The 27313-nt window shown below is 42.2% G+C and overlaps 1 protein-coding gene across 1 annotated transcript; it reads left to right on the forward strand.

Moving 5' to 3' along the window:
* Nucleotides 1-279: 279 nt before the first annotated feature.
* On the forward strand, nt 280-27246 carry LOC118417531. The gene is made up of 28 exons (XM_035823118.1): nt 280-361; nt 1409-1610; nt 2101-2175; nt 2942-3120; nt 3843-4059; nt 10196-10374; nt 10815-10922; nt 11184-11347; nt 11919-12111; nt 12652-12869; nt 14216-14374; nt 14800-15093; nt 15911-15997; nt 16349-16530; nt 17139-17242; nt 17780-17926; nt 18294-18358; nt 18879-19073; nt 19598-19829; nt 20121-23111; nt 23505-23765; nt 24280-24367; nt 24429-24460; nt 24670-24860; nt 25390-25467; nt 26406-26558; nt 27011-27136; nt 27211-27246. The coding sequence occupies exons 2-28, from the start codon at nt 1450-1452 to the stop codon at nt 27244-27246; spliced, it is 6915 nt and encodes a 2304-aa protein (XP_035679011.1). The 5' UTR covers nt 280-361; nt 1409-1449.
* The last annotated feature ends 67 nt before the right edge of the window (nt 27247-27313 follow it).

Raw genomic sequence — 27313 nt, forward strand, 5'->3', positions numbered from 1 at the left:
CATTTCGTTCCATACCACATACCACATGTTATTCATTTGTTTGTGCCAGCCTGGGTACCACAACGTTATGGAATATACCACCATTGTATGATGGGGGCGGTGTGTATCGAGATAAGACTTTTCTGACCACTTATACTGATAACACCTTCAATATCAACATTTATGATTACATAGATGATGTTTTTGTCCTGAGATTTTGGAAATACCATTTCTTTGGTTGAATATAGGTTTTTATTGGCACGTAACATTTTTCTCACCCGGCTGAATGGATTGGCCCATTCCATATCCGCCTTCATTTCGAAGTATTGGCGGCAAGATGGCGGATGCCGACAGAAAAGTCTGACAAGGTTTCTAGTTTCAAGTACGTGCTAGTCGGTTTATACGCCAATAACTTACGTTAATTTTCAAGACGTATATTCTAAGTTCATCTTGACACAGCTGATATGAAGGACATGTTGCATTTGTGACGATTTCTGGGGGAAAAGGTGATGCAAAATCCGCCGTTGCTCTGCGTCAAAATAATTTTCTCACGTAACTTACCGCTTGTGTACACAGTTTTGAGGTATAAACAGTAAGTCTTTGTGCTCGGTATTGTTTTGGTGTATGGTTGCCGGCGCAAGTTCTGGGACGACAAAGTCTTTGACAGTTGTGTCAGCCAGTCTCAGTGCAAGTTTTAGCGGCTCGTGTTAGCATTTAGAAGAAACTGCGCCATTTTCTTGACGTCTGTGTAAAGACCTCCTTGCTAAAAAAATACTAGTACAAACATGGTTATAGAACTAGCGAGAGAGGTACCTTTGAATCCTTTGCAAGAAGTACAACGTGTATTTTTATAGATAGAAATATACAGGTAAAGTAATATGTATAGACCAACTATAGGGGACAAATCGAAATGGAGCAGCACAAGGATATTGTCAACACATTATTTTAATCATACAGTACAAGCTCAATTTTCCTTTTAACACCAGAAGTGAGGAAAATGTTGGAAAGCTAAGGTTGGTAGGATTATGCTTGGCTTGATCAAGTATCTGGAAATATTTTTTGCTAGGCCTTACAGTTTTACACCATACTAGGTTGCAAACTTTAATACAAATTGAACATGTGACAGTCATACTAGTGTGCTTCTTGCTGGATAATGAAGTGACAAAACCAAGTGTTTGTACCTAGTGAATGTTTTAAGTGACTGTCTACCGACTGGCTTTTCTGTGCCCTGCAGGTAGCTATCGCTGCTGCAGTGTAAAGAGTGTGGTGTGATAGGTGTCCACATGTTTAACATGTTACTAAAAAAAAATGTGTTGGAGAGTATTTTCTGTATTCAGTATTGTTCTGAGGAAGGTGACTGTCACTGATCACAGAAATAGCCACTAGCCACTTAGTTACAAGTGTCAATATTCTTGTTTCTTCATTGCAGACTGTAAGTGTAAGACAAGATACTGAAGTGCCAGTGTAACAATGTCGCGGGACCGTTCCCACTTGAGTCCGTTTGGAAACGAGCTGGAGGATTTCGCTCCGGTTGCGGGATGGAGGGACTCTACTGTAAACATGACCGCCTCGGACATACCAGGGGATCCGATAGCCGCATCGACGGTCATGAGACCAACAGGGGGTCAAAGGTGAGGATGCTCTTTGATTTTGGCATTCAACAGTTTTTTACTCGTATATGTTTGAGAGTTGTTACATTTCAAGTCGTCTTGATGTGAACAATGTTCTCCTAACCCAGTTACGTGTATCTTGTTGCAAAACCAGTTAAATGTCAAGGTGTGGTACACCAGTTTAACTTTGTACAATTTGTTTGTAAGTTAAGTAAGCTATGATAGGATTGTTTGTCACAGAGACGTTATGCTGATTACAACACTGAAGATGATATTGCTAATTGTACCAGGACTCCGGTCCAGGAGCACATTTAGCACATGAATGAATGTGGTCAATGTAAAGTATGAGGTGAAATCAAACACTCCTATAGCTACACTTTTTGTTAAATATAGTAGAGGTAAACATAATAGATAAACATAAAAGTCTACATTGCTTTGGGATACATTGATTATGAACATTACATATCACTTGCCATGACTACTGCTAAATATAATTCCACTTTTTGTCCAGAGATAACAGTGACGTCAGAGGGTCATTCATGGAAACTGCCAGCTGGCAAGGTGGAAATGGACTTGGAAATGACAGGTAATGCCAGCCCAGTAAACAAACAAACAAATAAACGGTACATGTATGTTATATAAAACGATAAAATAATGTACAGATACGAGATATACAGGAAACTTTGTTAATGCTGCTGTGTTGTTATGAAGGACATTGTAATCATACGCCTAGAAAGTTTATGCAAAGGTATTGTATAGGATAAGTCATTGTTACATAAGGTACAAACATTGATATACAGTCAAAGTTGTATAACTATAAGTCACACACTCTACATAAGGACTACCTGGCAAATGAGACCACTTTTTGGCAGTCCCTTTGATAATCTTTCCCATCAACATGAACACAAAGAATCTTGTCTATAGTCCAGATTTCCGTGCTGCCTTAAATAGACTTCTTGTGCAGTTTTGATTGTATTTACTTTTGAGAAACTTTTTTTTTAAATCATTCTTTTTATTGTTGATAAAAAACATAATTTTACAGAAAGAAACTCATATGGCAAACATACAAAAATAAAGACGCACATGAGTAACAACAAAACTGAAAGCTAAAATCCTACAACCAAAGACTATGATCACAACATGTCGTGAGAACCCCTATCATCTCAAACAGACAAATAACGGAAATTAACTTGATAGGACAATGTGTGGTCTACCCCACTTCCCAATGTGCTTCAGAATCTCATTTTGTCGTTGAGCTTTAATACAAATAGGTAGGAAACAATGAAATGAAACCACGTATATATATAAGAAACTTGTCTAATATGAATTTTCTCCTATATCTTCCGGAGCAGTAGCAATGTGGATGACTTCATCCGTTCCCACCGGCTGTCTGGGATGCTGCAGCACATTGACATGTCCGGCCTGTCTATAGGGAGTGATCCCAACCCAGCTAACATCACGGGATCCAGTGATCACACCCTAGATGGGACCACCAGCTCGCTTGGAATCATACATCTGGACAGTGTTCATGGTGGGAATGTTATAATATCTTTCCATTTTTAGGACTAGGTGCCAGGGTTGGACAAGTCTACCTCACTAGCCCTATTGCCCAGGTGAAAGTGCTGATCGCTCAAGTGCGTGACCTACTCCATTTGCCCGATCGGGCAAGTAAGATTTTCACATTTAGCAGGGCTTGAAATACTTTTTTCTGCATGCATGCACTGGTGTAGGTAACATTGAAAATTGCCTGCATCAGACAAATTTTACCTGCACCACTATGAATTTAGGAAGTATGGATCATTTTTTAATTGTTTAGGAACCTTTGCTATTTCTTCTTTTAGACTTTATAGGTGGTAACATTCAATGCAGCTAATAAATATAACAATCCACATACACCCAGATCATAGGACATTTATGTATAAAACCCAGTACATGGACCAGTGCAGGTTAGGTGCAGGTAGACACCAGAAATACCTGCACAGCTCCAATTTTTACCTGCACTAACCTGCATATGTAGGTGGTACATGTATTTCGAGCCCTGCCATTTAGTGAGATTTTGATATACTTGTTACTGTTCAGTCACATATATATATTTTTTATTTTATTTTATTTGTTTAACGCTATGTAACAACTGTATGCCAGTTGTTTATAGAACATCACAGTTAATCAGCTTGTATGTTCTTTTAGTGTTAATTTATATAAATACAAGACTTAAGAGGACTTTGGTAAATTTTGATTTTGTGTCTCCCTTAGACCTATCAGGAAGTCTGGTTCACGTTGAAGATCCTGCAAAAACACCTGTGAGAGAGGATCAACTGGACCGAACCTTGACCCCTGACCCCTCAGGTCACCCAGATGGTCCCCCTCCACCCTTCGATGCCATGAGAGGCAGAGGTGCAGGGGAGGATGTCCACATCCCTTCCCACCCCCAGTCAGCCTTCTGGCCTGTGCATGACACAGAGGACAGGAGGTAAAGTGGTTCAATTTTAGTAGGAAGAATGTTATGTATTCAACAGGATTTTTTGCTTGCTAACTTTACAATTGCGTAGAATAGCCAATATGTCATCCTCAATGACGTTGTTTGTATAAGTCAATCTGAAGCAAAGTTGAACTGTAATCTCCCATGCAAAAATTGATCTTAACCCAATTTTTGACGGTCCAACTTAAGTCTTAAGTCACATGTTTTATCTGTATAACTTAAAGTCTGCTTCTAGGACAATATGTTATGCAGATACATATGAGCAGTCAGGGATCGAAATACTTTTTTTTTGCTACATGCAAAATTGCAAGTTGGCAAAAATTTTACGTGCAATTTGAAAAATTTACATGCAAAATACAACACAGGCGGCGATGGTGACGAGTATCGCTAGCTTGAATCGGTGAATTTTGATTACATATAGTAAAGTTACCGGAGAAAGTTACTGGCAAAAACAAGAAAGGATAAAGACACACGTCCATTTGTCTTTTTGTCTAAGAGTAGGGGGTCTAATTCCTCAGTATTTTTCCAATAGGCCAGGTATTTTCAACATGCAAGATTGCAAGTTCAGAATAATTTTACATGCAAATCTCAAAAATTATGTGAAAAATGCAAGTTAAGTATGTGTATTTTGAACCCTGGCAGTTTGTGGCCCCACCTCTGTTGAGGATGGTTGTAAGGCTCAGCTTTAAATGGTTCTTTTATTCCTGTTGGAAAATGAGGGCTGCTTTCTCCAGGGCTTTCTCCAGGACCTGTCCCTCTGTCCAGAGATAGAAATTTGCTTGTTGGGTTGGAGAAAAATTTCACCCCGTCCTTCCTAAAAATCTAGACTTCAGTACTTTTACTCATGCCATCATGGTCTTACAAAACCAATGAGTGCCTGCTACTACTAGACTAGTACATAAAATTGATGAAGAAAAATCAACAACATTGGAAACAAGGAAAATCAACATTGGCTCCCAAACAATGACAGGGACAGAAAAGAATTTAAAGCTGAAAACAGCCCTGGTTTGACCACAAAGTCTGTTATTCAAGGGTGTAGTTTTGGTAGTAGTGTGGACTGTCATAAGCATTATCTGACTCCTCAGACTGGGCGTCAGTACCTTTGCAGTGTGCAGGAAGTGGGAGAGGCTCATCTTTCGCAAGTTTGCTTTGATTGGGAGGTCCAGGGGCTTTCTTATCAGCAGGTTGCCCCTGCCCTGCAGTTTTAGGTATTGGGTTCTTTGATGACATTGCCACACCTGCGTACAGAGGGTTGGGACGTAAGGCTTTTCGCAGTGTGTTGTAGGATGGACTTTGATTCAAGGTTTGAGTGGTTGCCCAATATTGGCCCTGATCTGTCTGATCATGACCACTGGTCACCATGGCAGTGGTGTATGCTTTATTATCAACATCTTTTGGATCTGGGTCGGAAGGGGGGTTCCCAGCGGCCTTCCTCTTGAACCAGATTGCACTGATTGTGATGCTGCCAATCAGAATAGTGGCTGCTACTGAAGCACAGATAGACCCAATGAGAACAGGTATGGGGACACTGGGTGCAGATTCAAGGGAGGGTTGGCCTTCTGGTTTAGGTGAAGATAATGGTGCCATTTTGCCATTTATCAACACTTTCCATGGTGTATCATCACCATGGGAAGGACAGATAACTGGTTTGACTGCAAACATAATTCTTGGAGCTTTGGTAGATTTGAGAATGTACCTGACTGAATCTCGGTTATCTCGTTTGACCACAGTTTCAATTTTGTAAGCTGGGTTAGATTTGTAAATGCAGTAGGATGAATTTTGGTTATTTTGTTTTTAAACAGGTACAGAGTTTGAAGCTTCAGTAGATTTGAGAATATATCAGTCTGTATACTAGTTAATTGGTTCGAGCTCAGGTCCAAATGATTGAGCTCGGGTAGGTTAGAGAATGTACCAGACTGAAAGTTAGTTATTTGGTTGCGAGCCAGTTTTAACCGCTGGAGCCTAGGTTGATTAGACAGTACACTAGATTGAATGTTAGATATCTTATTGGAGGAGAGGTCCAAATACTCGAGTTGGGGTAGATTCGAAAATGCACCTTCCTCGATGTTAGTTATTTGGTTTGAGCGCAGATCTACACATTGGAGCCTTGGTAGGTTCGAGATTGTGTTAGACTGAATTTGAGTTATCTTGTTGGAGTACAGGGTCAACTTTTTGAGTTGAGGCAGATTTGAGAATGTACCAGCTTGGATTTTACTTATCTCATTGAAGCGCAGATGTAAACATTGCAGCTGTGGTAGATTTGAAAAGGCACCTAATTGAACAAAAGATATCTTGTTGGATATCAGATACAATGTGTCAAGTTTGGGCAGATCAGAGAATATATGAAACTGAATTTTTGTTATCTGGTTTGTGTCCAGATACAGCGTTTCCAGCCTGGGTAGTTTAGAGAATGCACCTGCCTGAATGTTAGATATCTTGTTGCCGGACAGATACAACACTTTCAGTTTGGATAGATTTGAAAATGCAGCAAAGTGAATATTAGCTATCATATTGAAGGACAGGTCCAGCTGTTGGAGCCTGGGTAAATGTGAGAATGTGCCAGGCTGAATGTGAGTTATCTTGTTGGATTTCAGGCCCAAACTTTCAATATTTGGTAGATTTGAGAATATGCCAGAGTCAATATTAGTTATCTGGTTACTTCCCAAGTCTAACTCAGAAATCCGTGATGGGAGGTCCTGGGGGATTCTAGTAAAGCCCCTGCTTCTGCATTTCCAAACAGAAGTGGGTGAGTAACAGTTGCTACCAGCTCCTGGTATGGTAGGCTCCTTCAGGATGATGAGAAAGAAAATCAGCATGCGCCGTAAATTTCGTCTCATGTTGTCCTGCCAAATCATATGAACAGCAAAAGAATCAGGTGTTGAAACAGAAACAAGAGTCATTATAACAGCTGGTAGCATTTATGTCATCAAGAGGTAGCATGACCAAGATTAAGCCAATATTGCTCCATTGGGTAAGCTTTCTGTATCACCAAATTAAAAATGAAGACAATTAATGTTGGCACTGCAAATATACCAGGCAGAAATGTTATGGTTGGCAGACAAGGACTACCAAATAACGAACATTTTTTTCAGCCAAGTATGCATGCCAATCAAAGTCCTTTGATGGTTCCAATGCTTTTTGGAGTTGCTTCTGAAAAGGGAGGATATTTTACTCCCAAAAAAGTGGCAGTAGATTGCAAACCAGTCTAGAAGACAGCAGCATTATAGCAGACATACGCAGCTTGGAACAGCACCAATGGATTTTGTTTGTCTTGTATCCAAAGAAATTTAATGTCATACTCCATTAAAGGAATATTGACTGAACCTACAATGGTCACAATTTATTGCTTGAAGAAAGTTTTTTTTTTCCTTTGAACCTACGCAGGCAATTTACCATTTCTAATCTGGCAGAGATCAAAGGTACTTGGTAGTCATAAGACATTCCTGCCACACATATATAACCTGTGTTACACAATCTCTTGGTGTCAGATGCTGATTGGTCCTCCTCCCCAAGAGGCCTGGCCAATGGATTTAGGGCTTCTAGTGTGATGTAGTTAGGCAGCCAAACCAATAAATACATTTTGTGAATAGATAAATGTTGTTAGGCTATGGCCACACCCAAATTGGATGGGTTTACATGTACCTGAAGTAAATGGAAATGCCTATAGCCCTGTTGGCCAGTAGAAATATTTCATTAAAAATATATGTATTTAAAAAAAAAAAAAAGTTGTGAATTTGTAAAGATGAGAATGGATTGTGTCATGCACTGTATTACATTGAAGTGTTTTGAAGGGACTAATATTTGCCCCCCTGTCTAGCTCCAACCCCATGACATTATATCTACCGGTGTATATTGTCTCATTCATGAATGAGGTTTAGCCATCAAGTTTACAAAAAAAGTGAACCTTTTAAGACTGCAATTTGACAATACCAGTCTGGAGATGTTCCCCTTGCTTTTTCAAAGGTAATCAATCCATGAGAAGATTGTCTACCCAAGTCCTCCCGATGAAACAATATTGTAGCATTATGCTGCTATTGCCTGACCATAGTGCTTAGGACAAGAAAGCATACCGGCACTATGATATTTCTCTGCTTAGCATGAAAGTTTATCTGTATTGATAAGCAAGTTATCAACATTTTGAGGGCTTGGTATTTCAAGACTAGCACCAGAATGAATTGGGGCTTACCTTTCTCTGCTGTCTATAGAAGAGATTTACCTTTATGATCCAGACTTGCCTCAGACTCAAATCAATCTTCAGTTGGTCACTTTCTTGGCAGGATGTCCTGAAGCTATTCTTCCTTTCCCTTCGTTCCTGTTGACAGGTACGTCTTTCGTTGGCACTGGTCTGCAGTGAATTGTGACAAACAGAGTTGATTAGTCTTTGCTATATGGTGATGTTGATTGTCTGAAGCTGGATATTTGGATATTATAAACATTGATAAGCATGGTTTATTTCAAATCAACTCAACGTATAGCACAGCCTTCCAGGGTCGACCTCTTTTAGATTTTGAACTCTCCTGCAATTTTCAATAGTTGCCTCGTGGCAGAAAAAAAGGAATTTGCAAGCTCTGTAAGTTAAGATTTGTGCTTTAAATCTTTAACACTTGTTTTGTACGTGACACATTTTCCTTTTCATTTTTGTCGTTCTTTATTGTTGCGCTGATTGTCTAATCCTGGTGACTTGAATAGTAGGGAAGCAACACTCCTGTTGTCATTTTGATCTGAGACAATTTTTGCCGGTGCGTAGAGAAGCCGTTCGTTCAACCGTCAACGGTTTGGTTTGCATGGTTGCATGGATGGATGCATGGATCGGTCAATTTAACCAAACTCTTCTTATAGCCCTTCTATACGCACGATTACGCATTGTAGTTAGCGTGGCCGAGCGTGGTCTAAGCGCTGGGTGGATATAGCGATTTGCTTTTGCAGCCGTGGATCGTGGGTTTGAACCCCACTTGTAACAATTTTTTTTCTTAGACAAATCTCATGTAATGTTTTTTTAATAGAAGACAGACCAATTCAGTAATTCGATGTTTAAAAACTCTTTTTTCATGTCATTTTGTTTAACATCCAGGCTTTTTCCAAAATACGCACCTGCCAGCTTTTTTTAGAAGCTTTCTTGTTTAAAAAGAATTTTGGTGGAAGTGAGCTGGGAAGCAATATTCAAGTTGCGATATTGAGCTGTGACAATTTTCTTGGTAGGATATCTGGCGGGAGTGAGCTGGGAAGCAAAATCCCTTTTGCCATTTTGAGCTGTGACAAATTGTTTTCTCTCTTTTTTTTTAAGGATTTCTGGCGGGATTTCTGGGTGAGCTGGGAAGCACCATTTCTGTTGCTGTTTTGAAACATTTTTGTCTTTGTTGCCACCTCTTTTTTGTAGGATTTCTGGTGGGAGAGAGCTGGGAAGCAACATTCAAGTTGCGGTATTGAGCTGTGACAATTTTTTTGGGTAGGATTTCTGGCGGGAGCGAGCTGGGAAGCAACATTCCTGTTGCCATTTTGAGTTGTGAAGAACTGTTCAAAGTTCAAAGTTTAAAGTTTTATTCTTTCTTGCCACCTTTTTTGTAGGATATCTGGCCATGGTGGGAGTGAGCTGGGAAGCAATATTCAAGTTGCGATATTGAGCTGTGACAATTTTTTTTGGTAGGATTTCTGGCGGGAGTGAGCTGGGAAGCAAAATCCCTGTTGCCATTTTGAACTGTGATGAATTGTTTTCTCTCTTTTTTTTTAAAGGATTTCTGGCAGGATTTCTGAGTGAGCTAGGAAGCACCATTTCTGTTGCTGTTTTGAAACATTTTTGTCTTTGTTGCCACCTCTTTTTTTGTAGGATTTCTGGTGGGAGTAAGCTGGGAAGCAAAATTCCTGTTGCGATATTGAGCTGTGACAATTTTTTTTGTAGGATTTCTGGCGGGAGCGAGCTGGGAAGCAACATTCCTTTTTGAGTTGTGAAGAACTGTTCAAAGTTTTATTCTTTGTTGCTGCCTTTTTTGCAAAATTCCTGTTGCGATATTGAGCTGTGACAATGTTTTTTGTAGGGTTTGTGGTAGAAGTGAGCTGGGGAGCAACATTCCTGTTGCCATTTTAAGCCATCACAAATTGTTTTTTCTTTGTCGGCACCTCTTTTTTGTAGGATTTCTGCCGGTAGTGAGCTAGGAAGCAACACCACGGACATGTCCATCTTCAGCCACAGGGACAGCAGCATCCTGCCTCTGGACAACTTTGACCTGCTGGAGGAGGAGCTGGACCGCATGAACCAGACTCAGGATGAGGATGGGGAGGGGGAGCAGGACTTCACCAGGCAGAATGGTGGTAGGAACTTGTAATCTTTCTTTATTCATTTTTCAAAAATAAACAGACATCAAGCAATCTTTCTTTATTAATTTTTCAAAAAAAAGACATCAAGAAAAGGCATGGCAGATGCAAAACTAGACGCATGTGTTAGGGTTACCCTAAAAACAAAACAAGGTGGTAAGAACCAATGGTTAGTTCAGACCAGAGTTGTCTCCAGGACCCGTCCCTCTGTCCTAGGACGTAAATGTGCTTATTGTGATAAAAACTTAATCCGATCCAACATCATTCATTGTACGTAAATTCTCTGTTTCCATGTCACTGTATGTACATTACTTGTTTTATTTTATTTGTGTAGCAGGGCCCTACTGCAAAGCAGTGTCTATCACTGAGCTGGGCAACCCTGGATAAAAATGATAGAAAAATATAATAGGTACAATGCTTTATTTGTTATGTTACAGAAGCCAGAGACAGGGCTCCAGAGTCACCCCCACACATCGCCTCTACAGCTGAGCCATCTATGTTGAGAAGACTGTCCAGTGGAGATGGGGAGGAAAGACTATCTGCAGGTGGGTTGTTACTTATAGTCTTTCCTATTATGTTTCTCATAACAATGCTCAAAATACCCACTTGCGCACTTGCAAACAAAATGACATTTTACTCAGCAGAACTTAATTTTAAACTGCAACCCGAAATTTTGCAGTAGGAACACCGCTTTTGCTCCAGCTACGTGCAGAAGCTTTTGTATTTATTTTGTGATAAGATGAAACATAAGTAGCTACATATAGACAGCCCTGATCATCATTGTTTAAAAATGTTCACCTGTGCAGGTGCAGGGCCTGTCCCGCAATCTTCAAGAGATGACCACCTGTCTGCTGATGACTACCAGACCAATCAGGTCATCCCTCAGGGAACCAGAGGCCCTGCCACTGGGAAAGACTCCGCAGAGGAGAGTGAGATTGACACTGAAGATGAGCTGGAAGCTGTCAGAAGGGTGAGTCACAGGGAAGTGTACCTAAATGTAATATCAGGCACAGCTACAGCTACAATAATCACTTACAGAGGCTTAGGTACAGGTCTGGACCTGTACTTGTACCCGAACAACTTGAGGTCTAAAGTAAAGTGTTCATTTCATTGAGAACAGAGACATGAATTAACAGTGAACAGAATGTTATTTATGGTTCAGATAACTAATGTAGGGAACCTGTGCTTTTGAGAGCTACTACTATCTACTTGAAAAAGCATCATGCTTTCACTTGAGGATGGCTCACTGCTTTATTTTACAATATCCGAATTCACTCACTCACTATTCACTCTGTGGTCTGTTGTTCCCATGTGACTATGGCTGTCCCTGTAGGACTTAGTGCGCCAGTAGACGAGAGGATGGAGAAGGAAGTGCACACCCCTCCTTCACCTTAAAAAGTCATGTGCAGGCCAGGCAGACTGGTCGTCTAATCAACCTTGTCTGCCTACCATTGATCTTCGGATACAAAGAAACAGCCATCATGGTTGAATAGTGTATTTGAAACCACATTTTTTTACAAACTTCACACTGTTTCCTTCAGGAGATGGCAGCTCGAGGAGAGTACCTGACCAAAGGACTGGACAGAGTCGGTGTAGGGGAGAGTGGGGAGAGCAATGGGAATGGGAAACCCTCCTCCCGGCCTGAACTGCTGGGACAGAACTCTGAAGGTGTGTCACCGCTGGACAACATGAGGCAGTCAGCAGAGGGGGATGTGGTCACCTCACCTGTGCCTGGTGAGATACTTCATTCATTTATTTTTGCAAGGATTTAATATTGTGATAGGATGAGACCCAGGCACAAGTTCACAGTTGAAACAATTGTACAATATAGTAGTTATACAATGGAAATGCATATTATAATATATGAATATAGTTTAACTGCAATTTCTAACACAAAAAATTGGACTTCCCCAAATTTTCAGCTGATTGACTCCAGTCTTTGCCAGGGAATAAATGATCCACTGCTTCTGTCACGTCATGTTATATAGATAGCACACGTGACTCAGTGAGAATTCGATCATAAGTTGCAGAAAGGCTATGCCATCCTCCGTCTCTGTTTAGTAACGGTTGTAAAGCTTTCATGTAGATGGCGTCTTTTGATTCATCTGGCCAAAAGTCTGGTTCTTTGTCCAGGATTCTCACTTTGTGCCCCAAAATGAATTTCAAGCCCTGATTGTTGTTAAATGATTACACTTTCAAACAGAAATCCCCAAGTATCAAGAAACAATAGCATATATTAGTTAACTATGTTTTACTGTATCTTCAACCCTGTAGGTGACGGTGGTGGAGGGGGTGACGGCAGTAGTGGGAACAGCAGCGATGACAACAGACCAGTGCAGATCGCAGGCGGCCAGGTGACTTTAGACGTTCTGCGCAGCCTCGGCATGATGCCTGCGCCCCAGGCTAGGAGGCCCAGCCAGGGCAGTGTCAGGGATGCAGGGGAAAACGACGTGTCAGATCCTGTCAGGGAGTCTATTCCTGGCCATGAAGAGGCAAGTTACATACATTTCCCCCCTCTTATTTGGATTTTTTTAAAGAACAAAACAACAAAAACAAGGAAAGTTGGTGAACCAGCCAACAGAAAGATGATAATAGTACAATTTAAATAAGTTACGGACGCTTGCTAGAACCCTGGATCAGAATTAAAACAGTGTCTGCAGGGGGGGGGGGGGTCACACCACTGCCAGGAGTTTATTCCAGGGCACGAAGAGGCAAGTTACATACATCAATTTGTATGTTTGAGTCTTCAATAGTGATACCGGGAAAAAAATTGCAAGGGGGAACATTGTGATCGAGCAGAGTAACCCAATAGGGCGTGTTGAAAGGCACTTTCAAAGGGGGGGGGTCCCTCCTTTTCGAGGTTTGCCTTGAAGCTGTCGGAAGAATGACAATTGAAACATTGAAAAGGGAGAAACCTTAAAGTCTGCTTTGTATAAAGAACTGTCTTAACTGATTGCATGTTTTCTTCTCTAGGTAGAGAGAATAGGTCCTGTAGGCAGTGGCGTTGGCGACCCCTCGACATGAGAGTAGTTCACTTTGCCAGCATTGGAAGAAGGACTACTGAAACATTGGAAAGGGAGAAACCTTTGTATTGTGTCAAGAGCTATCCTGATAAATAACTACATGTTTTTTTTTCTGTAAGGCCATGTTGATTTGATTATATGGATGACATCCTCTGGGAACTCCAAAACTGATGCGAGCGAGCGAATAAAAAAAAAGTTTGGCCGAAAAAAAAAGTTGCCTCCAGTATGAAATCAAAGTGGCCAGGATGGTTGAACATAGGACTTACAGTACACACATAGTATGGTATACCAACTGTTAGGTGTAGGGACCAGTACATCATACGGGTGCAAGCTCTAGACATTTTTCTTCTTCTTGAATTTTCTGTACTGGTCTGGTACCTCCCCGTACCAACAGTAGATTTTTTTTTTCTTTCTGTCCTTTCACATTTTATTCTTTGACTTTTGATTTATTTTGGCATTCTATGGCATTAGACTATGATTAGTTATATACTTATCTGTTTTCTGATCCTTTTTTTTTCAATCTACGGAATATTTGTGCTCATTTTACAGCTGCCTTGCAAAATTTATTGTGTGGTCAAAAACTTTTTTTTTTTGAAACGGCCGAAAATTGGTGCGAGCGCGGATGTCATCCATATAATCAAATCAACATGGCCTAACAGGTAGAGAGAATGGGTCCTGTAGGCAGTGGGGGTGGAGACCCCCCTGATGTGAGAGGGGTTAGCATTGGAAGAAGACTACTGAAACATTGGAAAGGGAGAAACTTTTGTATTGTGTACAGAACTATCCTAAACGATGGCATTTTCTGTTTGTATCAGGTAGAGAGAATGGGTCCTGTAGGCAGTGGGGGTGGGGACCCCCCTGACGTGAGAGGAGTTCACTTTGCGAGTATGGACGAGTACAGACAGATCTCTCGCACATCTTCCCTCTCATCACAGAGTCAGGCACAGCAGGACTCCAGGGAGGGGTGGGAACAGGTAAGGGTATGGTTTACTACAGGTAAAAAAGGCAAAGGTTCAACAGTAGAGCCATATACCTTAACAGTACCAGTACAGAGGTTAAGGTACAGGTCTGTACCTGTATCTGTACCTGAAGTATTTGACAAAGTATATACCCACTTCCAGTAGTGCTTGCACTACGGTGTACCTCGATGGCTTTAGAAAACGGGAATAGGCACTGCCCTCTACACAAAATACTGTAAATGCATTTAAGTTCTTCGTGGGGATTTAATTTTGTGGTAGCGGGAAAAAGGACTTTTCGCAGTGGTTTTAAGTTCACAGTAGCACCATTACTACCTTGGAAAAATGTTCGTGGTGACTTAAAGTTCACAAACATTAAACCACCGCAAAAGTTTCTGCATTTACAGTAGTATTAAAAGGACTTATACTGTGTTTTTTTTCAGGAGAACCAACAGGGCAACGGCCAGCCATCCAACAATGAAACAGGTGATCAGACATCCCTGCTGGCCTCCAAGTTTTTCCTGCCCACATCCAGACCTTCCACCGACTCTGTCGTCAGCGAGTCTACAGCTGGTCCATGGACGCATGACGCCTCCTCCTTCCACCTGTCGGAGCTGCACACTTCTGGGAGGGATCGAACGTCCGCTGAGCAGTTGGACAATGACGACACCCTGGTTGGTTTGGAGAAGGAGTTTGGTGATGGGGAGGAACAGGAGGAAGACTTGGCGGGGCAGCAGGTTGAAAAAAGTTTTAAAATCGTCACAATGGATATGAAATTTTAGGCAGAAATTTTCTTAAGGATCTAACTTGTATTTTGGATAATGATGACACCTTGGTTGGTCTGGAGACGGAGTTTGTTGATGAACAGAAAGAGAACTTGGCTGGGCTCCAGGTAGAAAAGAGTGTTAAATCTTCACAATGGATATCAAATTATAGGTAGAAATTTTCTTAAGGATCTAACTTGTATTTTGGATAATGACGACACATTGGTCGGTTTGGAAAGGGAATTTGGTGATGGGGAGGAACAGAACAGTAAGTAAGAGGAACAGAAGGAAGACTTGGCTGGGAACCAGGTGGAAAAACAGTTTTAACATATTTACAGTGGATATCCGGTTGAGGGCAGAAATTTCCTCAAGGAACTTAAGTTGTATTTTATAGTATTTTATATGCAATTTGTATAAATATGTCAGGGTAGAGATTGCAATTCATCTGGTAATGATGGGAGTTGATGTCAGGTTAAGGCAATCTCTATCCAAACATGTATTTTGAATCTTTCCATTTTTCTAAGTAAAATCATGGTTATTTGGAATGATTTTTAAAAGTAACCCTTCTGGGCATAAAAGAGATGTTCACACAAGTGCTGTTCATACTGTGCATTGTGTATGTGAAAATGTATACTGAGACATTCTTTTTAAATGTTGAACCTCCTAATTTGGCCTTTCGTTATTAAAAAGAGAAATATGACAAAGAAGAACTGAAAATGTCCCTCCCTAGACAAACGTATTGCCTGTATTACATTCAGTTGAACTGAGGAGTTTTTATCTGTTCATGTAGGATGTAGAAAATCCTTTTGACATCAATGAAGAGGACTTGAACTGGAGAACTGCTGGAGACTTTGGCATGGAGAATGGTGCATTAAAGGTACATGTTGTAGCCTATTAAAAGGAAACTTTGTTCTTTTTAGTGAAATTTCTCTAATTTTACCCTTCCCTTAGTCTGGTTGGTCATTGAGTCACCATGGATACTCTGTCATCGTGTATAGTCCAATGGCCTCTTGATCAAGTAGCAACCCTACCTCTGGATGGTCAGGAGTTTGAATACTGTCTGTTGTCTCCTGACATGCACGCTACCAGAATGAGTTGCTGTCCTGAGAATGGGACGTTAAAAAGTGGGCCGCTGTTCATTGCATTCAAGCAGATAGAATCATTGCTTCAGTGTGTGCGTCTGTTATTATCCCTGTCCTATTTCACAATTTTTCATGTTTCATTCCAGGGCCTTGACAATCCGTTCGGTGCTGTAAGATCGTCCCTGGGATCGTTTGGTCTTGCCCCAGGTGAGGAGGATGGGAATGGAGCTGCGGTCGGGGACGTGACGTTCAGCCAGAAGGTGTCGTTTGGAGAAGGAGAGTTCTCCCAGCTGATGCCGGGAAGTCCACGCAGCTCTGCAGGCGATAGGTACATGCTTGGAATCTATTTGGATAATGGTCTGTTTTGTGTAATATATATTAGTATGTTATGTATGTGTTGATGTCACATGTATATGGTCTCCAGGGTGTGGTACACTGAGTTGGGCTACCCTGGCCAAAGTAAACAGAATGAAAAATGAATATAAAAACAAAAATTGTGATTTTGAGATGTGGTTGTATGACTTGACTGCAGAGTGTTGAACACAGAGGTCCTGGGTTCAAGTCCTGTCATGTTACCGATCTGTGCCCTTGGGAAAGGCACGATTCCACTTCACCTAGATGTAAAAATTCAGTTGGGGATGTTAAAGGTGTCTACTATGTCCTAGACACAATGGATAGCACCCCACTGCCCCTTTAGTCCCAAAAAGGCTATGGGACTACATGTACCATTACCTGTAGAACCTTTTTTGATATGTACGATAGAGCTTGACCTATGATCATTATTTCTTGGGATTACTGTTCACAGGACACCAACTGAACACCGACTTTGTAGAGAGACATATTGGAAATAGTTACTGTAGCTTTGACTGATTTGTCTATAGATATTGTTTACCTGGATGTCTAACTTCATGAACATTGTGCATTTGTGTTCTGTAGGTCTAGCAACAGCCGTGCAGCAGAACAGACCAACACTAGTCAGCAGGCCGATGGTGCCGCTCCTTTTGATCATGTGATTGTGTCCAAGTGTAAACAACTCTCAGGTAGGAACATGGGCTACATTTGATTGTACACTTAGGTGGTAGGAGGGTAATAGATAAACCTTACAGGGCTCGAAATACTGGGTGCATGTGCACCCAGGTGCACCCAAAATTGGAGCTGTGCACCCAATTATTTTCTGTTGGTGCACAGGGTGCACCCAAATATTTTCTTACGTTTTTGTATGTAAAGATATCAAAGTATACTAGTATATATCATATTCTTGACACCTAAGTGTTAGAAAGATAATAAAAATGTCTGTCATGGTACTTGTTTAAGAATTTGATACCTTGTAACTAAGTTCTATTATTAGGTTATTACGTAAATTTAAGTGGTGCACCCAAAATTTTTTGGTGTACCCAATTTTTTAAGCTGGGTGCACCAGTGCACCTAATCCCAAAAATGAATTTCGAGCCCTGACTTTGGTGGTAGGAGGGTAATAGATAAACATTAGTTTCATCTTTTGGCTATTGTTGCCTAGAGTATATTTAGACCAACTTGTGATTTTTGTTTGGTTTCACTGATTTCCCATATTTTTCAAGTCGCTGTTGATGAGCCCAGCCCTGTGTACATAGATGAGACTGGCCATGGTGTCACAGACCTGGCCTTCCACCCAGATAACCCGTTTGACGATGTGGCACAGGACGGACTGGAAGATGTGTTTGAGGAGCAAGATTTTGTAGCTGCAGGTGATTGGTTAATTTTACTTCTAAATACAAACTCAGGCATGTGATATACACTAATGCTGGATACAGTAGAGGCCAGTTTATAGCACAACTGATTACTGCACGCTTATGTTGATTGCACGGAATCCCCAAATCAGTGCGTTCAATCTGGATAACTTCGCATTGTTGCACCACATGGATAATTGCACGAAATGCGCTGGCAAATGGGGTGTGCAATTAAATGGCTTCTACTGTATATGTAGTGTTAGAAATTTGATCCATGCATTTTAAGGCAGTTTTAGTACTTCTTTACTTTTAATACAATGTCGTCCATGGACACATACATGTACAACAAAGCAATAACTTTGATTTTCATCATGTTTATTCTCAGAAGAGGCAAAAGACATGCTTGCCGAGGATGAAGCAAAGTTTGAAAAGGACAACATTTTTGCACAGGTCAGGATTTCCTGTTTCCTCCATAAATGTTCAGATGCTTAAGTACTGGGTTTACCATGTTAATTTGGATAGATCTATCTGTCTGGACAAGGTTATTTATCAATTGATTTATCAACTGGTATTCTGATCTTACATAAAAAAAAATCTCTACCATGCATCCAAACATTCCTGATATATTGATTTTTGAAGTCTAGATAAGAGCAAAATTTTTACTAAATAGTGGAGATTCGTGGCATATTGTGATATCAAAAGAAAGCATGCTGTGTACAGAAACAAATTTTATACAAAACCAACACTGGTTTGCATCTGGGATAGTGTGTCGTACACAATGACTTGTGAAGAATTGGTTAGGCGCAATCCCAGCCCTGAACGTCAAGTGTACCTATATCTAGTTGGCAACACATAATCTTTTAAATGGCCTTGCTCATTAGGTCCAGGTCCAGTTCCTATACTTGTACCTGAATCTTTTTGAACACACACACAGCAATCCCTCATCAACCTGTTTTATTGAACATCCTAGGGAGACAACATGGCCACCCCTGCTGCAGGTGCTGTGGGGCTGGGGGAGTGGTCCGTCCCCACGGGGTCACAGTTCGTGGTGGTTCAGGACAGCTTCTCAGGAGAGGAACCCTTCATGAGGATCTCCATTGGAACCTTCATCGGACAGAGGACTGAGGCACTGGGGGCCCTAGGAGAGGAGGGAGACACAGAAAGAGTGAGTTCCTGTTTATGTAGTGATCCTTCCCAGTGTGAGTGGTTCAAAACCTACAGTCCTTTGGCTGCACCTGGGGTATTTGTGTTGAGGTCACCCTAGTTAGTGCTGAATGGCCTTGATGGTGGAGTGATGCCCATGAGTCTCTCGAATAAGCTATTATGTAAAGTGTGTCCTTACTTTGATGAGGACACAAATTTTGGTGCACCAATGCATGTGCTAAGGGAACTTCACATTTTCCACCAAGAACAGTAAATTTTCTTTTTTCTCTGCAATGAAGGAGGAAGATGCTGACAACCATGTTAGTGTCCTTGCATTTCGATGGATTGTAGCTAAAATCGCACACAGAATTGTTTTAATGTATGTTTTATTAGCAATTTTTCTATTTTTCCAGTATCCTCTTGTACTATATACATGCCTATTAGGCTTTAGCTTTGATCTGTGATGAGTAAGAGGCAATGATGGCATTTGCATAATCTTCAGATGAGAAAAGACAAGACTCAATTTTATGCCTTATGTTTCCACAGCCACACTTTGGCAGGACGATAGTCACCCCACCGTCCAACCGCTTGCCTGTGGCGCTCATCCGGCTGAGCGAAGTGAGTCAGGACCAGGGGCCCAAACTGGTGGAGCTGCTGGAGGATGGAGCGGGGGATGCTGGGAAGGGAGCAGGGGATGCTGGGATAGGGCCGCATGAAGGGGAGGACCTGGACTCTACCATCAGGTTTTCCGGCGTGGGGGACTATGCACCAGAACAAGGTACTAGACTCTACAATGCAGCAAGACTGAATTAATGGTAGATAAGATTGAGGGACTTAAGTGAATCTTTTCAGTATCAATTCCTAGATTCTGTGTTTTGCATGCTTTTTTCCTGGTTTGAAGAAAAAAGATGTACAATCATCTAGAATATGGTCAAATTTTGTATATAGAAAGTCCATCTTTTTCTAGTGGTTACAGTTTTTCCATTTATGAATTCATAGAAAGTTGAAAGTACAATAGATATTTCTCTAACTCCAAGAACCTCAATTTTTCTATTTTTTTCCCTTGTAGATGACTCCCTCTACCTTCACGATCAGACTCTCACACCAGGATACCACCCTGAAGAGGAGACTCCCTACCCAGAGCGTGCCCGGCCTAAGCCTCACATAAAACTGGTCAATGACGACACCATTGTCATAGAGACCACACAAGAAGCGTTGGGACGGACACAGGACTTGTCATCAGATACGCCCAGGGCACGGCACGCTGCTGAGAAGACCACGTCAGTGCCCCATGTGCCAAAGACTAAAGATGGGGCAGAGAGGAAGCGGCATCAAGCTAAGTCTGACCATGCGGAGCCAGCTGTAGAGCAAAAAAGAACCCAACAGGGTAAGAAAGACGTCAGCAGCCAGCAAAAGTTACAAGGCACCAAACCTGCTGATGACAAGGCTAAAGATGACAATCGTAGCACAAAAACAGAGCCAGACAGTTCAACACACAGCAGCGTTGCAGTCCCAAATAAAGACTTAACAGCTGATGACATAAGTATCAGTGATAAGACCATGGATGCAAGCTGTGCGGGCCCGAACATCAGCAGCATTGCTTCTGCCATCGTCAACGCCTCCGTCAGTGACGATCCCACCAAGCTAGCCGACATGATCTTGAAACTGTCTGAGAAGACTAGCAAAGGCAGGGATAGAAGAAAGGCACCTAAACAAGCTTCCGGAAAGCCAGCTGGCCTTGTTGAAAACAAAGTGCCGGGTAGTCAAGTGCCAAAGGAGCAAAAAGGTGTGTATGGTGAAAATAGACCAGTCAAAGGCTCTGTGGACAGAGCTGGTAGTAGTGACCGTAGACCACCAGCGAAGCATCTTCCCATAAGCAATGTAAACAAAGCGATGGACAATAGAGAAAAGGACACAGCAAAGGTACTCCCTACTAGGAAGCAGCCTGATGTTGCAGGACTGCCGGATGACAAGAGAAATGAGAGCGTTACTGCAGCGTCTGACACGTCAAAGCTTGGCTCTCCAACCAAACACAGGAGCAGGATCCCTGTCAAGCAAGGTTCCAAAACCAAGTCTCCGACAAAGGTGTCTTTCCTTGACAGGTCAGAAAACGCTGACAATGGTGTTGGAAATAGAGTACCACAAAAGCTGGACATACCTTACTCTGTTGATAAGTCCTTTGGAACTGCTGGTAAGAAAGACAACCGCTCATACAACCTGGAAAGAGGACAGGAATTTGAAGGGTCTGGTCAACCAAGTGTACAGAAATCCTCAACTACAGATGTGCCTGATGTCTCAGATTCTGTTCAAGGCATTCCAAGGGACGGCAAACATTCCAGGAAAGCAGATATTCCAGGAAGGGACAGTTCAACAAAGGAATTTTCCCAGACAAGGGACAGCAGGTTGAAGGTGGACCACAGTAGCAGACCAAAAATGCAAGACGACAGTGTGAATAGTGGAACAGTAAAAGACAAGTGGGAGACGATGGAGCCTCTATTGCGAACACGTGACCACAGCCCTTGTAGAAAAGCTGGCACTCAGTCTGCTGCAAAGGATAGACCTCCCAGAAGTGGACAGGAAAGTTTTTCGCAAAACAACTTGAGTTTTAGCATCAATTCCAACTACGATGTTGACATCAAGTACAACTTTGACGTGGGGAAAGAGGATGTTACTGTAGAGGGTTGGCCGTCGAGAAGCAAGGACAAAACATCAGGTTCCAGAACCCTGTTCAGAGAGCGCTCACCCATCAGGGATAGGTCTCCTCGGAGGAGCGTCTCACCTGGCTTTGATACAACAAAGGAGCATGGGAAGAGAGATAGCCACCATGGCAAAAGTGCAAGGAGAGCTCACAGTCCACAGAGGGACTTCCATGGTACACATTCCAGGCCTGATCGCGACTCAAATCTTCAACACGACCACAGAAAATCGTCCAATGAAGCATCGCAGAAGCAGAAGATGCCATCAGACGTCAGGCAAAGTAGTAGCAGTAGCAGTAGGACAAAAACAAATGGACTTGATTTTGACACTGCTGCTCAGACCAGTAAACCAAAGAAAGCGGTTAAGCTCCACAAGTGCATTCTGCCTGGAATAGAAATTGAGCCGGAACCAACCGTGCCCAGAAAAATTGAAGCAAGTCAGCAGCAAATTCAAAAATCATCGCCAAAAGCTGGAGCTGACAAACCCAGAATGAAAGATACCAGTAAAGTGAAACCAAGTGCGCAGAAAACACAGGCTGACGGTGTTCCTCAGAAAGAATCTCGAAGAACAATGAAGGATTTCGATGTTTCTATGAACCTCCCGCCCGGTGTAGCAACAAGCAATGAAGATAATATCTTGTCCCCCAAAGCCGAGGACTTGGAGCTTCACCTGAAGATGGCAAATCTAAGAACCAGAGGGGACAAAACCTCTCCTGCACGATCCACCAGTTTTGGGGCTCCACTCTCTCCTACAAGACCTCCTGTCTCACCCCCTAGAGACTCCATAGCTTCCGTCCACTCCACCATCCAGCCATCCGCAAGCTCCACACCCCAGTCTCCATCGTCTCCTGGTAAAACTCGTTCGAGAATCGAGATGAGTCAGACCTTCGGAGACTCCACAACCTTCAACTTCTCCCCAGACAACAGCGTGTCGTCCTTGTCTCCCACTCTCAGTCATGTGTCTCCTACACCCGGCAGAGCCGAGGCGTCGGTGTTAAGCGTGCAAGACACCCCAGGAGAGACGCTGCTTATGAGACTGTCCGGTGCAACATTGTCCGAGAACCCTTCCGTTACCGGCGCGCCCTCGCCAGGCCGGCCTATGATCACCCCTTTTCAAGCCTATCCTCAGACCAGTGCCGTCGCCGCCACCACCACTCCCACCCTCCTCACAAGCAGGTCCCTCTTTACCAACCCAGTTGCTGTGCAGTACCTCCAGTCAAGACCAGTCAGTGGGATGGGTGGGCACACCACGACGGTAGCAGCCTCCGGCATGCAACAGCCATACACGTACCCTCCCCAGCCCGCTCCGCCCTACCCAGGAATGTACCCACCAACCAGTTCCCTTCACCCAGCTTACCCACCAGGTTTGTTTTCACTCACTCTGACTCACTCACTTTCAGTTTGAGCTTCTGTTATTCCCCCCTTGCAAGATTAAAGGTCTGATTGCTGATCTCCAGCCTCCTCTGTCAATGAGGTTTTGCAGGTTCAGTTTGCAAAATAATATCTTTCATGGTCATATCCAGTAAAATGCCTTAAGATATAACACAGATATTTTGTACAGAAAGTAGATGGTACAAGCTGTATATAGACCAGATTATTAGGTTTGATACACTCACACCGAGAAGGACCCTTATTATTGTGTGTTCTTAAAGTTTAACATTCAAACATTAAAACATTGAAGCCTTCTTGAGATTTAAACCTAGAACCTTTTGATTCTAAATCAACATGTTTAACCATTGAAATGTGCCACATTTCAGGTATCCAGCAGTACCAGCCTTATGCAGAAGGGATGGCAGCCTCTGCCTACCCTCCTACTACACACTACCAGGCCCACCCAGGTGTGCGCTTACCTTACGGTGTGGTTCCGCCTGTAGCAATGGGTATCCCTGGTCCCCCTCCCAGCAGTCTTCATGGTGGGATGCCTACAACAGTTCCAGGTGGTAGTATGGCTTCCAATGTCAATGAGGATCCACAGCAAGGCATGATGACTCATCAGCTAGCTCCAAGCAGGACCTCTGGTTAGTTAAGATGGCATCATTTTTTGTTACTAAAGCTGGAAAATAGTTGGAAAGCTGTTTAAGGTATATTTGTAATTTACATTATTACTTTTGGTTTTGGTAGGCCAGGCAAAGTTTGATGAACTGTTCCCAAATTAATCATAGTTGTATATCATAAACTCAAAGATGGGTTAATTGATGCTTATGGTCAACTGTCATAGTTCTGTCAGGTTCCTTAAAACTTCCATATAAGAAAGATAGTTGAGGCCTTCGAAAGAATGTCTGGAAAAGTTGGATACCTGAATCCGTGAATACTTTCATCAGGTTGGTACGTCACTGAATAAAGAGACTCTTTTTTCACAACCAGTAGTTGTGAAAAAAGGTTAATACCATTGGTTGTGTCTTTATTCATTGGAAGTTGGATACCTGAAGTTTTTATACTTTGGTGAATACTGATGCTGCATTAGAACTGTAAATCTCTTCAAATTCCTCATAACTCTACTTACGGAAAACTCATTATGATTTTTCTGTACAGGATCCAGAGCATCAACAACCCCAACAGAAGATGTGAGTAACAGGGTGATTTCTCCTACTGAAAAGCAGGGAGGAATAGCTCTGCTACCGTAACAGCTTAAACAATAGTTCCATAGTTTGAAACTCCAACATTTTGACTTTTCCCTACAGGGTCCAGAGCATCGACAACTTCTACAGAAGATGTGAGTTACATGGTGATTTCTCCAGGTGAAGAACAGGGAGAAATAGCTCTGCTACACTCACTCGCACTCACTATCCATTGTTAGATTATACTGCTGCTGGGGTCCCTAATGCAGGGGTAGGCAGCAGTCGGCTAGTCTTCACAACACTACAGTTTAAACAACAGTTCCATAGTTTGAAACTCCAACATTTTTGTGATTTTTCTGTACAGGGTCCAGAGCATCGACGACCCCTACAGAAGATGTGAGCTACAGGGTGATCTCTCCAGGTGAAGTCAGGTTCCCCGGAGTGTGCTGTGTGGGGATTGGAATCCAGGCACTGCTGCCCCTCCATAACCCCACCAGCCGCTGGCTACAGTGTGCGCTACAAGTGCTGTCAATCAACGCAAATGGAGAACACCAGGTAAAACCCATCGCACAAAGCTGACCATGGTAGGGTTGGGTACACGGTCTCACTAAATGCTGTAAACAATCAAAAACTACCTCTCCATAACCCCACCAGCCGCTGGCTACAGTGTGCGCTACAAGTGCTGTCAGTCAACGCAAACGGAGAACACCAGGTAAAACCCATCTCACAAAGTCTTCCATGGTAGGAGTGGTTACAAAACTTTTTTTTCTTGTTGGACTGGTCCTGGAAAAAAATCAGTGGACCGGATTTTGGACTGATTAGAAAATGAACAGATTATACTGGCAGGCGTTCGTGCATTTTGGGGCTTACTGGTCCAAGAAAATAACAAGAGCAAAGTATGTAAAGGAGAGTTGATAGTCATTTTATCAAGTTTCTGCAGTGAAAGTTGGTCTAAGTTTACACTTTACAGATGCATTTAGTGTTGTTTGCATCATATTGTTATTTGTTTGCATGAGGATAGGCTTAAGGATAGCAGTGATAGTACTTGTGAATGGTACAAATAGTCTTTTTTTACTATCATTAGATGATGCCAGCAGCTGACAACATCTTCCATCTGAAGCAGAAGACCATCATTGGCCCTCATACAACAGAGGAGATTAAGGTGAGATCTTTGACGCAGCTCAGGAGATACATTTAACAACAGCAGGCTCAAAAATTGGATGCACAACATTCAGTAAAGTAGAATGACAGCAAAACCCTATTCAGTGTTGGACAAGTCCACTAGTCCGATTGTCCATTGCAAGTGAAAGTGCTGATCAGGCAAGTGCATGTCCAACCCCACTTGCCTGATCAGGCAAGTAAGATTTTTTCACGTGTGAGATTTTGAAATATTTGTTACTCTTTACAGTGATGGCATGAAGCATTGGTCAACACAGAGACATTGAGTCAATGATAAAAGAATTCCATTGCTGGAGGTGGAAATACGTAGAAAAATGTAATTTAGATTTTGGACACAAGTGAAACGATAGTTCGGGCAAGTAGATTTTTTATGTACTTGCCCAGTAGGACAAGTGAATTTTAGAAAACTTGTCTGGAACCCTGCTATTACAAACCTTGCTGCCTCTTGTCACTGCTTGAAATTGTGACATTCTACATCTAACTTCAAATTCTAGCTTGGTTATACAACAAAGGGTGTATAATTTTTTCTGACACTTGACTTTTCTGAATGTCAAGAATATGCTCTATATAAAGTACTGGTGTCCATTTTAATGGGAAGATGTGTTGTTGTTCTTAGTTGTACAGCAGTATCTGTATAATCATGTTGTTTTTTTGGTTACACAGTTAGTATCTGTATACTGTTAATGCATTTAAATTTGTGGGGATTTAATTTTGTGGAAGCCGGAAAAGGGACTTTTCGCGGTGGTTTTAAGTTCGCGGTAGCACCACGCACTGTAGTCGCTTACTGCCATGGAAAAACGTTCGCGATGGTTTTAAATTCGTGGTGAAGTGGCCACTGCGAAAACCGCGAACATAAAACCACAGCGTACATTTCTGTATTTACAGTCCTTTTGTTTTATTTCCTGTGTATGTTGTTTGCAGGTGCTGTTCACCCCCCACCACCCTGGTGTGTATGTGGCCCAGGTACAGGTCAGCTCCTGCCTGGTGTTGGCCAACTCTGAGGATGCAGCCGTCATAGACCACATGCCGTCCATCGTCAACGTACAGGCCATAGCTGAGAAACCTTTCATACAGGTGGGGCTTTACTTGGTTTCTGGATGTGTGAGTAGTCTCACATCCTTTCCAGGACCATGGTTAAGAAGTAAGTCGTGTGTAGGATCATTTGCGGATGGGAGTTATTTAGCAAGGTTGCCTAATAGTCTTGAAAAGTCAGAACACAGAAACACAGAAAAATAGAGCCAATAATAAAGGAATTCCATTGCTGGAAGTGAAAATTCATAGTGAAAGATGTTACTTAAATTTCTGGCAAGTGATAAGTTAATTTGGGCAAGTAAATTTTTCACGTACTTGCCTGATAGGTGAATTTTAGAAAACTTGTTTAACCCTGGCTTTACCTAATGAAACCTTTAGGCCATGTTCTTTAACTGGCTTGGATGCTGCCTAAAATGTTTTAGTGATGGGGGTTTTACCAATGGCACCACAGGGAGATTGCCAGTCATAAACCTGGGTTGTTGTATCTATTTTAGGTGACTACCGGCGAGTCAGATGCTCTGAACTTTGGTGACCTGCCAGGCAGCAGCACGGTTTGTCTGCCGATCAAGTTGACCAATCACACCAGAGCAAGCGTACCTGTGCGCCTCATCCTCTCGTCCGTAAGTACACGTAACTGTCCATGTTTGTTTCTGTTGATGTTATCTCTTGATGTATCTTGATGTGTATATGATAGAGAAACCAATGCCTACAGCCCTTTGGCCATACCTAAGGAAACTACTGTTGTATGAGGATCGCTTGAGTTAGTGTCAATTGGCAGCCTATCCAGACCCTTGTAG

This window comes from Branchiostoma floridae, chromosome 6 (genome assembly GCF_000003815.2).
Source record: "Branchiostoma floridae strain S238N-H82 chromosome 6, Bfl_VNyyK, whole genome shotgun sequence".
Classification (NCBI taxonomy): domain Eukaryota; kingdom Metazoa; phylum Chordata; class Leptocardii; order Amphioxiformes; family Branchiostomatidae; genus Branchiostoma; species Branchiostoma floridae.

What these genes read in the sequence shown, in the direction of transcription:
- LOC118417531 (XM_035823118.1), top strand. Translation starts at nt 1,450, where the DNA reads ATGTCGCGGGACCGTTCCCACTTGAGTCCGTTTGGAAACGAGCTGGAG. An exon ending in CCAGGGAGGGGTGGGAACAG is followed by an intron (nt 14,375 to 14,799) that starts GTAAGGGTATGG and finishes GTTTTTTTTCAG; the next exon opens with GAGAACCAACAGGGCAACGG. An exon ending in AGGACAACATTTTTGCACAG is followed by an intron (nt 18,359 to 18,878) that starts GTCAGGATTTCC and finishes TGAACATCCTAG; the next exon opens with GGAGACAACATGGCCACCCC.